Raw genomic sequence first — 12,033 nt, forward strand, 5'->3', positions numbered from 1 at the left:
AGCACTGGAGGCGAGGGTTGATGAATCTGCCACATGTTTCGTAACTCCCTTCTCGTGGCCTAACGGAAGGGGTAGGGCATTTTCGGGTGATTTGGTCACGCAGTAAGTGGATTTTATTATTGCGTATGGCGATTTGTTCAGGAGCTAGCCGCCATTGTTGAGGTCTACTAGCCACGGCGAGGGGCCATCAGGAGAGAAGAGAGTATTGTGTAGTTTTCCTCTTTCTCCGTTGAAGGAGCACAAATCACAGTGGTTTACTATATGGTCCACAGTTTGGGTCGCATGGCCATAATCGCACTACTGTGGCTATCCTTTATTGCATCTTTATTGGTCTCTGTGGGTTTACTATACGGTCAATAGTTTGAGTTGTATGGACACAATTGCACAGCTGTTGCTTGTGTCTTTAATTTGCCCATTTTCGAAGGCGTTGTGCACTTCGGCCTGTTGATGTTCTGATGCGGTTGATGGTTACACCACTGGTGTCTTCGAGGAAGAATGTCAACCAAGGAGATGTGCAATGGATGTTTGGTTCTCGAAGTTAATGAATGAGTGAAGGAAAAAATGAGGGAATGTGGGAGATGATAATACAAAAAGCAGGGGCCGGGTTACGAAAAAAAACTGCTTAAATACGAGGAAGCAGTTTTACGTACACTCCGAAATCGCGTGTGCACGTCACACAAAATACAGTGGTTGCTAGGGGCTGCGTCATCACTTGCGGAACACCGACCAATCGGCTTCCAGGGAAATAATCCTGGTTCAACATGGGTGCTGCTATACAACATGGCCCCCGTGACGCCATGGCTTGGGATGAGGTAAGTTGTATAATTGTTATAAATATTTTTGTTTTGTTTTAAAGTAATGCCAGTGTGTGATGTGTGAATTTATGTGTGAGAGCGCGTGTATGTAAGCGTGGGGAGCGGTAGCGTAGTAGTATGAACCCGGCATCCCGAGTTCGATTTCTGCTCACGGCCAACACCAGTGACGATTATCTGAACCGGCCCTGGGCCTCCCCCTAGGTCGACTCAGCCTCAAATGAGGACCCAGTGCGGTGTGTAAACATCGCCAAAGGTGGCTGTGCGTGGTGCTAGCCACCCACCCCCTCGTGTGCTACTCGCTAACAGCACTTGCCCCAATAGTCTGTTCAGGCTGTACCGGGGAGATCGTCTTTATGTAGTACAAGGACTCCTCTACTTACGAACGAGTTCGGTTCCAGGGGTTCGTTAAGTCGATTTGTTCTTCAGGCCAACTTTACTTCTGCCGTTTCCAACCATGTTGTGTGGCATGTACATTAAACATGGGAAATGGCTTTAAAAGTTGCATAATCTGCAGATGTAGATGCCACTGGTTCTTCACGTTCTGTAGATGTAGATGCCACTGGTTCTTCATGTTCTGCAGATGTAGATGCCACTGGTTCTTAACGTTCTGCACATCTAGATGCCACTGGTTCTTCACGTTCTGCAGATGTGAATGCCACTGGTTCTTCACATTCTGTAGATGTAGATGCCACCGGTTCTTCATGTTCTGTAGATGTAGATGCCACCACTTCTTCATGTTCTGTAGATGGAGATGCTACTGGTTCTTCATGTTCTGTAGATGTAGATGTCACTGGTTCTTCATGTTCTGTAGATGTAGATGCCACTGGTTCTTCATGTTCTGTAGATGTAGATGCCACTGGTTCTTCACGTTCTGCACATCTAGATTCCACTCGTTCTTCACGTTCTGCAGATGTGGATGCCACTGGTTCTTCACGTTCTGTAGATGTAGATGCCACTGGTTCTTCACATTGTATAGATGTAGATGCCACTGGTTCTTCACGTTCTATAGATGTAGATGCCACTGGTTCTTCACGTTTCATAGATGTAGATGCCACTGGTTCTTCACGTTCTGTAGATGTAGATGCCGCTGGTTCTTCACGTTCTGCAGATGTAGATGCCACTGGTTCTTCACATTCTGCAGATGTAGATGCCACTGGTTCTTCACGTTCTGTAGATGTAGATGCCACTGGTTCTTCACGTTTTATAGATGTAGATGCCACTGGTTCTTCACGTTCTGTAGATGTCACCACTGCCATCTATTGTGCAGGTGGTTGAACAGGCAACCATACGGCACGGATTTGTTCGTGTCTTTGAAAGTTCGAATGTTCGTAATTAGTAGTTCCCTGCTACTGCATGGTAGATAACGAGTCTGTCCGCACCCATCCCTGGCAAATCCAATTGGACTCGCCACAAGATTCTAGATTTGAAGTTTTCGTGACTGCAAGGATTCATACTCTTTGTTTTTTTCGGTAAAAGTCACGTAGGTAAAAAAAAGATTAAAATAATCACGACGTTTCGGGCGCAACACAAGCGTCCTTCAGGTAGGGGGCAACTTGGCGAATTAAATGGAAAACCGCCACTTCTTTCAAATGTTTCTTGCCGTTGCTTTTCACACCTGATGATGACCGTTTGTGTTATGGTCGAAACGTCGTGATAATTTTTATTGTTTTATATATTTTATTATTTCCCTTCAACGTGACTTTACCGAAAGAGCTAAGAATATGAAAGCACAACACTTGAGCGGTGTAATTTATTTTATTTTTTATTTTACCTTCGCCACAAGATGGCGGTAGACATCGTCCAAAACATCTCCCCATTCAAGGGCCTCAGCGCCGCTATCTTAACTCCGTATTACGCAAACAAGATAAGATTTTATTTTTTGTAAACTAAGTACCGCAACGGAAACGTGAGTCTGCACACGCGTGTGGAGAATAAAAACTCTGCGGATAACCACGACTGAATGTGTTCCCTTTAGAATGCCCCATTGTTGCTGCTGTTCGCCATTTTGTGTTTCCTGGCCCCAAACCTCCTGGGAGCCTTAAGTGAAGGTTAACTTCTGACACCGAATATAACAAAAATACTAATGCTAATAATCGGGGTTTTACTCTTTCTGTCAATAAAACCAGGAGGTGTTAAGATGTTCAAACAGCAAATAGAAACCTTTTTTTTGCAGGGAATCAAGTTTACTGCATTAACCACACGTGTATGTGTGTGGAGAACATGCAAGTAAGCATGCAATACAGACCTTTTTGTGAGCTAAACTCAAACCTGTCAACCCCTTATCAGTGCCCTACCTTATCATAGACAAATGCAGACTCTTATTGGTCGTCCCATATCTCCATATATATAAAAGGCAAAGTTGTGATTATGTGTGTCTGTTCAAAATGTTTAGCGTACTTCCCGACATGCAACAAACTTGACATTTGCCATGTGGGTACTTTCCAGACTGTACACCATGCAGAAATTATAAAAAATTAACTTTTTTATGGGTGGGGGAGCTCAATGCATTTATTGTTTGCACGGCAAGTGAGCTGTGACGTCACACCTGTCACGTGACCCGCGCACGTGGAAGCGTAACGCATTGTAGTGTAGCGGTTAGCGCGCTGTCTGTGTGTCTGTGTGTGTGTCTGTCTGTGTGTGTGTCTGTGTGTGTGTCTGTGTGTGTGTCTGTGTGTGTCTGTCTGTGTGTGTCTGTGTGTGTGTCTGTGAGGAAGCGTAACGCATTGTAGTGTAGCGGTTAGCGCTACGCCGTGCTACGAACCCGGCAACCCGAGTTCGATTCCCGCTCACGGCCACCACCGGTGACGATTATTTTAACCGGTCCTGGGCCTCCCCTAGATCGACTCAGCCTCAAACGAGTAACTGCTGTGCTGTGTGAACATCGCCACTCGGGGGGACAAAGGCGACCGGGCGTGTTGCTGGCCACCCACCCCCTCGTTCCCTATAAATCTCGACGTTCATCCTACAAAGTCCCATCATGAAACGGCTGTACGCCGTATGAACCTGAAAACTCAAAGTTTCCCTGCACAACAATACGCGTCAACCGTATGGTTTGACAGATATGCAAACATAGTTCTTGAGAAATCAATGTACGGGGACTAAACAACATTTTTCGAAAAAAACAATTGTCCATTTTGTGAGGTATCCTAACGAACTTTAAAAAAACAAAAATGGACGCTCTGCACGCGTGACATAATTTGTTTGCGCTAGCTGGTTGCTCTTGGAAACCAACATTGTTTACGATTAATAAGACTTTAGAGAGTTTTTTTTATATATCGTTCTTGGTCACCATATAGATTAAAACACATTTATCGTAGTTATTTTAGAATTGTCATATTCATGCGTGATCATTATTCACCGATGGCTCTCGTGTTTGATGTAATTTCACACGTTTAATAAATCACCGCACGTGACACCGCTGGGACATTGCCACGTGTACCCCCTCAAGGATCAGCGTACCCCCTCAGGGTTCCACGTACCCCCTCAGGGTTGCACGTACCCCCTCAGGGATCATCATAACCCCCTCAGGGTTCCACGTACCCCCTCAGGGTTCCACGTACCCCCTCAGGGTGCCACGTACCCCCTCAGGGTTCCACGTACCCCCTCAGGGTTCCACGTACCCCCTCAGGGTTCCACGTACCCCCCTCAGGGATCATCATCACCCCTCCGGGTTCCACGTACCCCCTCAGGGTTCCACGTACCCCCTCAGGGTTCCACGTACCCCCCTCAGGGATCATAACCCCTCAGGGTTCCACGTACCCCCTCAGGGTTCCACGTACCCCCTCAGGGTTCCACGTACCCCCCTCAGGGATCATCATTACCCCCTCAGGGTTCCACGTACCCCCTCAGGGTTCCGTTAACCTATAGCACCTGGGACTGCTTCCCAGCAGTGAGAGCCTTCCCCCCTTCCCCCCCCCCCCCACACTTCACGTGACGGCCTCAAGGTGCACCTAGCCTGGCACAGGCGCCCCGCGGTAGCTGTGTGCGATGTTGATCCATGAGCTGGGCGTGAAGGTGCCCAGAGACTTTGGGAGCGTTCGTCAGGGAGGGTCGTGGCTACATTGAGTGAGATGTTTGGCCAATTGAGTTTGAATATTATATATTTTTTAAAACACACATTAGTCACTGCAGTGGGCTTTAAAAGGTCAAACTATATAATAGGCGACGTTTCGAGCAACGGGCCTTCATCATGGCACTTATACACTGTGTGTGGCCTTCAAATACAAAGCACAACAGGCAAATGGCCCTTCAACATCACGAAGGGGCCATTGGTCGAAATGTCGCCTGTTATGTTGTTCTTGTTCAGGCGTCGATGCTGTTGTTATTGACACGGCACACGTGAGTTATCGTCACCCTACACACACACAATGTGCTCGTTGCGAAGGGGGGGGGGGGGTGGTGGAGGAGATAGTTGTTTGGATTCGCGGAGTAAAGAATCGTCAGCAGAAGTTCGATTCAATCCGAGGACAGCCTCACAGGATGCTGCTGCTGCTACCTCAATGGAGGTAGCAGCAGCAGCATCCTGAAGGTCCCCTTCAGGATGCTGCTGAAGGTCCCCTTCAGGATGCTGCTGCAGCTGCTGCTGCTACCTCGACGGAGGCGACGTTTGACGTTTTGGGGTCGTGAATTCCCAAACCTTTCAACCCCTTACCAGTGCCCTACTTTATTACAGACCAACTCAGACCGTATTGGTCACCCCGTGCCCCCTTATAAATCCCAGCGTTCATCCTACAAAGTCCCATCACGAGGGAGAAACTCAAACAAATAGACAAAAAAATGTGTTTTATTTTATTGAAACGGCTGTATGCCGTATGGACCTGAAAATTAAATTTCCCTGTTCAAGAATACGGGTAGACCGTATGGGTTGATATGATATGAATCCTCTATAATACAGGTTTTTTTGGGGTTAGATCGCGTAAATATATAAATGTTGCGTCGTTAAACCCGCCACCACCCGACACGGCCTAATTACTAAGTTGTGTCACGTAAACAGAACGTGGCCAATTCGTCACTGGTACAGCACACCGATTGTGCGTTGGAGAGCCCAAGCCACAACATTTACAATTCTATTCGTAGTGAGAGTTTTGGCTTCGTGCGAGGGAGGAATCTCCGGAGAAATCTCAGCACCGCGCTCTTGGCTGTGATGCAGATGGATTTGAGAAAGCCATTCCCCCCCCCCCCCCTCGTGGGTCGAGAGTGGATTGGGGTGTTTTATTTGTTGCTGTTAATCGTCAATGCAGCTACCTCCGGTACGGATGAATATTCATAATAAAGGTTTTTGGGTTAGATCGCGTTATTTATAAATGTGTCGTAACCCTCCACCACCCGACACGGCCAATCGGCAAAAAAAGTGTCACGTTGACAAAAGACAAAGAATAATATTGGTCGCGAAAGCCTACGTGTTAAACTGACGGATGAATATGGTGGCGATTCGTCAGTGCGATGAAATGGGGTGTGTATGGTGGTGGTGATCTTGTGAATTTTTCGGCAAACTGCAATTGTAAAACTGTAAAAAGCAAGGTTTATTGCTCCAAAACGACACCATCGTCAGAACACAAACGCATGCAGACCGACGCCAAAACAGACCGGATGGCTCTGCGGGAGGCCACGTTTTGGACACGGGCGAGCTGCATAAAACGGTCCTCTGATTGAAAAAGAAAAAAACCCTTGCATTAGTACAAAAAAAACAAACAAACCCCCAACACCGCCTCGTCACTGAAAAAAAAAATCATAACGAGCCCAACCAACTCTCTTCACCCCCAGTTTAACACGCAGCAAGCTTTCGCGACCAATATTATTCATGATAAAAGTTTTTTTTGTAGTAAGGGATTTGTCACGTAAACAAAAACGGCACATAGTTTCATACTTAAGCTCACTGGTGTGTTGGAGAGTAAAATCTCCTGCCTCACTCTACACGCGCCACGTTTGACCTGAAGTTTGGCTTTATTCGCAGTAATTGATGCTGCTGCTGCTGTTGGTAGGCACGGTGTTTGTACCTCAGTGGTGACACCACATCTGTGGGGTTGTTGAGCTCAATAGCCGAGTGCAGCGAGGGTCCATAATGCAGATTGTTTTTTTGGGGTCAGATCACGTAAATATATAAATGTTGTGTCGTTAAACCCGCCACCACCCGACGCAGCCTACGAGTAAGGTTTGTCACGTAAACAGAACGTGGCTAATTCGTCACTAGTACAGCACCACCAGTTGTGTGTTGGAGAGTCAAGCCACAACATTTACAATCTGAGTACGACGTTTCGCCAGTAATTACAACTAGCTTCATCAGGCGACAGCCAGATTTGTGGACAAAGTCCACCTGTTCTGTTTACGTGACAAACCTTACTAGTTGGCTGTGTCGGGTGGTGACGGGTTTAACGACACATTTATATATTTACGCGCTCTAACCCCAAAACAACTGCATTATGGATGATATTGGTCGCGGAATCCTACCACGTGTTACACTGCAGCATGGGTGGTGAGTGGGTGGGTGGGTGGAGAAGGTGGGAATATTAATTTGTGGTTAACACAGTGATGGGCTGTTAAACTTGCTCGTTGATTAGGCGGAGCTGGAAATTTACAGAATGAGGAAGGGAGCGGCCTGCTCAGCAGCCTCGGCATTTTCAAGGCCCTTGTCAGCCGCAAAGTATGGCTGGACTTCCACCACGCCCAACTAACGGGACACATTCCGGCCTCCCTGCAATCTAAGGGGACACATTCCGGCCTTCCTGCAATCTAACGGGACACATTCCGGCCTTCTAGCAATCTAAGGGGACACATTCCGGCCTTCCTGCAATCTAAGAGGACACATTCCGGCCTTCCTGCAATCTAAGGGGACACATTCTGGCCTTCCTGCAATCTAATGGGACACATTCCGGCCTGCCTGCAATCTAAGAGGACACATTCTGGCCTTCCTGCAATCTAAGGGGACACATTCTGGCCTTCCTGCAATCTAAGGGGACACATTCTGGCCTTCCTGCAATCTAAGGGGACACATTCCGGCCTTCCTGCAATCTAAGAGGACACATTCTGGCCTTCCTGCAATCTAAGGGGACACATTCTGGCCTTCCTGCAATCTAACGGGACACATTCCGGCCTTCCTGCAATCTAAGGGGACACATTCCGGCCTCCTTGCAATCTAAGGGGACACATTCCGGCCTCCTTGCAATCTAAGGGGACACATTCCGGCCTTCCTGCAATCTAACGGGACACATCTCGGCCTTCCTGCAATCTAAGGGGACACATTCCGGCCTTCCTGCAATCTAAGGGGACACATTCTGGCCTTCCTGCAATCTAAGGGGACACATTCTGGCCTTCCTGCAATCTAACGGGACACATTCCGGCCTTCCTGCAATCTAAGGGGACACATTCTGGCCTTCCTGCAATCTAAGGGGACACATCTCGGCCTTCCTGCAATCTAACGGGACACATTCCGGCCTTCCTGCAATATAAGGGGACACATTCTGGCCTTCCTGCAATCTAAGGGGACATTCCGCCCTTCCAGCAATCTAAGGGGACACATTCCGGCCTTCCTGCAATCTAAGGGGACACATTCTGGCCTTCCTGCAATCTAACGGGACACATTCCGGCCTTCCTGCAATCTAAGGGGACACATTCCGGCCTTCCTGCAATCTAAGGGGACACATTCCGGCCTTCCTGCAATCTAAGGGGACACATTCCGGCCTTCCTGCAATCTAAGGGGACACATTCCGGCCTTCCTGCAATCTAAGGGGACACATTCTGGCCTTCCTGCAATCTAACGGGACACATTCCGGCCTTCTTGTCGCAGTGGGCAATGCAGGATGAGGTGGCCGTGTGCTCCCTGACGATGAATGGGGCTCCATTATGAACGCCTCTGAGCTACTCCAACCCTAACTCCAACCCAAAAACCCATCTCTCTTCCCTAGACCAAAACACAGACCACCCTCCTCCCCCCTCTACTGGATTTTCTTCCTCGAAGAGACATTTTCTGAAACTTTAAGCTGATTATATATTTTGTTGTCACAAGGCAGCGCTAATGAAAAAATGTGGAGTTTATTTACGTGCACTTGTTCACGACTGCCAAGAGAGGACCATTCATTTACAAAAAAAAACTTTAATATTCTTACTGAGTAAATGAGCAACGAGTAGACCAGCACGTACGAACGTTAACATTTGCACGCCTGAACTCTGCCACTAAGCACTACACTTGCGTGGAATTCCCATTAAATGTAAACGCGCTATATTTTGTTTTAATTCACGAGAAACGTATTCATTCTACGGAGGCGGCTTGCACGGAGACCCCTGCATCAGCGACCACCACACCCAGCCGTGACGACATTTGCCCAAGAGGCCCCCTTGGCTCCAGCAGCTGGTTTCCATCTTCCATATTTGCCCCCCCCCCCCCACCAAAACCACTTCCAATCCTGACCTCGGACTCCTACCACACCCAGCCCCTCCATTTCCCGTCCGCCCGCCCCGCCACCCTCTCCAATCCATCAGGAGCGGCTGATGATGACGAGGCGGCTCGAGTAGACCATATCGGCCACGTAGGCCAGCAGGTTCACGTAGGTGAACACGGTGACCGCCAGCTGCATGTCCCAGTCGCAGCCGCCCACGAAGCGGCAATCCGGCGTGCGCCGAGAATGGCCGTACTTGTCGGAGAAGCAGTAGACGGGCCAGAGCACCGCCGCCGTGACGTAGCCCAGCACGGCCACGAAGCCGCACAGGGCCAGGAAGCGGTCGAAGGGCAGGCAGAGGCGGCCCGTGCTCTGGCACACCGTGAGCAGGATGACGACCGCCACCAGCACGAAGCACACGCAGTACACGGCCAGGCACCACTGCAGCGCCGCGTAGCGCGAGTACAGGTCCGGCCGCTCGGCCAGCACCACGAAGATGAGGCACGCCACGAACGCCTCCAGCACCTGGGCGCGCAACGCGTGCGCGGTGAGCGGAGTGCGTAACGGGGCAACGTGAACGCCATGGCTGGGGAGCAGGACACGCGATCCTACTGGGGGGGAGGCGTTCCTTCCTTCCTGGCCCCGACGCATTCTGCGCGTGAACGCCGTTTTGCTGTGGCCGACACAAAGCTCCTATTGATTGTGAGCCAGGAGAAGTCCCGTAATAAATTTCACGCAACAGGCTGACCTGTTTATGGCTTTGGGCCCTGCTCCACCCCCACCACCACCGCCTCCCATCCCATGGACTCAGACCCAGAGCTGTGTGAGCATAAAACTCTTTCTGTTTTTCGCTGGAATGCCAGACGTGGCGGTTACACAGGCTGCAAAACCCCACGTTTAAATCTGGCCACGGTGATTTTAAACCCGATATTTAAAATATCAAGGCCGATGATTAAAATCTTTCGCCTGGATTTAAACAGAAAAAAGTACAGTTTTACATTGCCAAATCTGACCGTTAGGATTTTAGCCCACCAATGAGTTATTCAAACGCATCGGCTCTTAAATTTACTTTTTGATTATCCCCCCCATTGACTTTCAATCTATCATTGGGATAGCCGTGGCTACGAGTGGCACGTGCCACTCACTCCAGTCAGGCTACACGACCTGCAAAATATTCAGCGAGAAGTCGCGCTCTGAGCGTGGCAGTGCGGGGTGCCTTGAGGGCAATCCTCGTGCCGCATCCAGCACACACACCCCCTTGCTATCGCTGCGACTACCGGCCCCGGTTCCGCCAACTCTACACAGCGACCCAGACAAATGATTCGGTGCAATTCTACTCCGTGTGCGTGGGTGCGCGCGCGCGTGGCGTTTCTGCCGGGGGCACCTTGAGCAAGCCGGGCACGCTGGCCATGTAGCCGGTGACCTCCCCGGGCCGCGCACGCGTGAGCGCCACCTCGGCGGCGTAGGCGAGGAAGGCGAGGCACGAGAAGACGGTCGCCACGATGGTGAACGTGCGCGGCTCGCAGCTGCCGCACGAGATCTCGCGCAGCCGGTAGACGGGGTGCAGCACGGAGGCGGACAGCAGCAGCAGCGCCGCCAGCATGGCGTACGTGACCGTCAGGTTCTGCCAGGAGATCTGCGCGCAGCCTCGCTGGCCGAGCAGCTCGAGGAGCAGCAGGAGGAGCGAGCAGGCGAAGCAGGCGCACCAGGCGAACATGCAGAAGTCGCCGTAGGCGTGCGCCTTGCCTCCGCTGTGCGCCACGAGGCTGAAGGCGACGCAGGTGAAGGCCACCTGGAGCACGCGCACGACGCCCAGGCGGGACGTCACCGCCTGCGAGTTCACGACCACCTGAGGCATGGTGCCGCGTTGACGCAGTGCTGTGGACGAGCGTGCGAGCGATGAAGGGTGGATGAGGAGTGACGAGCAGATCGAGTGAGGGGGTCCGTGGGACGAGGAAGAACGGAGCTGGAGAGGAGGAGGAGGAGCTGCTGCTGCTGCTGCGTATGGTGATCTGACGCACAGGCTGGATATTTTACGCGCCTCAAAGAACACAAAAAAACAACCCCCCCCCCAGAGCTTTGTAGGAGAGGGAGAGAGAAAAAAAGTATCTCCGGAAAGGAGGGGAGGAGCGGGCGTGAGGCCACCGCAGGGCAACGTTGTGGGGAGTGCTCGGGGTAACGGCACCCCCCGCTCGCCCGCCCGCCAGCCTCCACACCACCACCACCACCAACAAACCCTCTCGCCGCTAGGAACGTAACGGTGGAGCTGCGCTGAACGTTACACCACACGTGGGAGGGCACGTTGCGTTGTTTCACCGCTGCTGCGCGGACCAGGGTGTGGTGCGCGTGTGTCTTTCTGTGTGGGGAGCGGTGGTGCAGCGGTTAGCGCTACGAACCTGGCGAGCCGGGTTCGATTCCTGCTCAAGGCCGACACCAGTGACAATTATGTGGGCCTCCCCTAGGTTGACTCAGCCTCAAATGAGTACATAGTGCGGTGTCCGTGTGTGTGTTTTCTGTGTGGGGAGCGGTGGTGCAGCGGTTAGCGCTACGCTGCGCTACGAACCTGGCGAGCCGAGTTCGATTCCTGCTCAAGGCCGACACCAGTGACAATTATGTGGGCCTCCCCTAGGTTGACTCAGCCTCAAATAAGTACCTAGTGCGGTGTCCGTGTGTGTGTTTTCTGTGTGGGGAGCGGTGGTGCAGCGGTTAGCGCTTCGAACTCGGCCACCCGAGTTCGATTCCCGCTCACGGCCAAAATCAGTGACGATTGTCTGAACCGGTCCTGGAGCTCCCCTGGGTCGACTCAGCCTCAAATGAGTACCTGGTACGGTGTGTAGTAAACATCG

General features: G+C 51.0%; 1 protein-coding gene across 1 annotated transcript; it reads right to left on the reverse strand.

Annotated features, from left to right (window-relative positions):
- Nucleotides 1-5,589: 5,589 nt before the first annotated feature.
- On the reverse strand, nt 5,590-11,350 carry LOC142905278 (myeloid-associated differentiation marker homolog). Its single transcript, XM_076052846.1, has 2 exons — nt 10,572-11,350; nt 5,590-9,712 (listed from the first exon to the last, which is right to left on the reverse strand). The coding sequence occupies exons 1-2, from the start codon at nt 11,043-11,045 to the stop codon at nt 9,287-9,289; spliced, it is 900 nt and encodes a 299-aa protein (XP_075908961.1). The 5' UTR covers nt 11,046-11,350; the 3' UTR covers nt 5,590-9,286.
- Nucleotides 11,351-12,033: the final 683 nt, after the last annotated feature.

Source organism: Petromyzon marinus, chromosome 58 (assembly GCF_048934315.1).
Source record: "Petromyzon marinus isolate PM22_M1 ecotype Great Lakes invasive population chromosome 58, UKy_Petmar_22M1.pri1.0, whole genome shotgun sequence".
Lineage (NCBI taxonomy): Eukaryota > Metazoa > Chordata > Hyperoartia > Petromyzontiformes > Petromyzontidae > Petromyzon > Petromyzon marinus.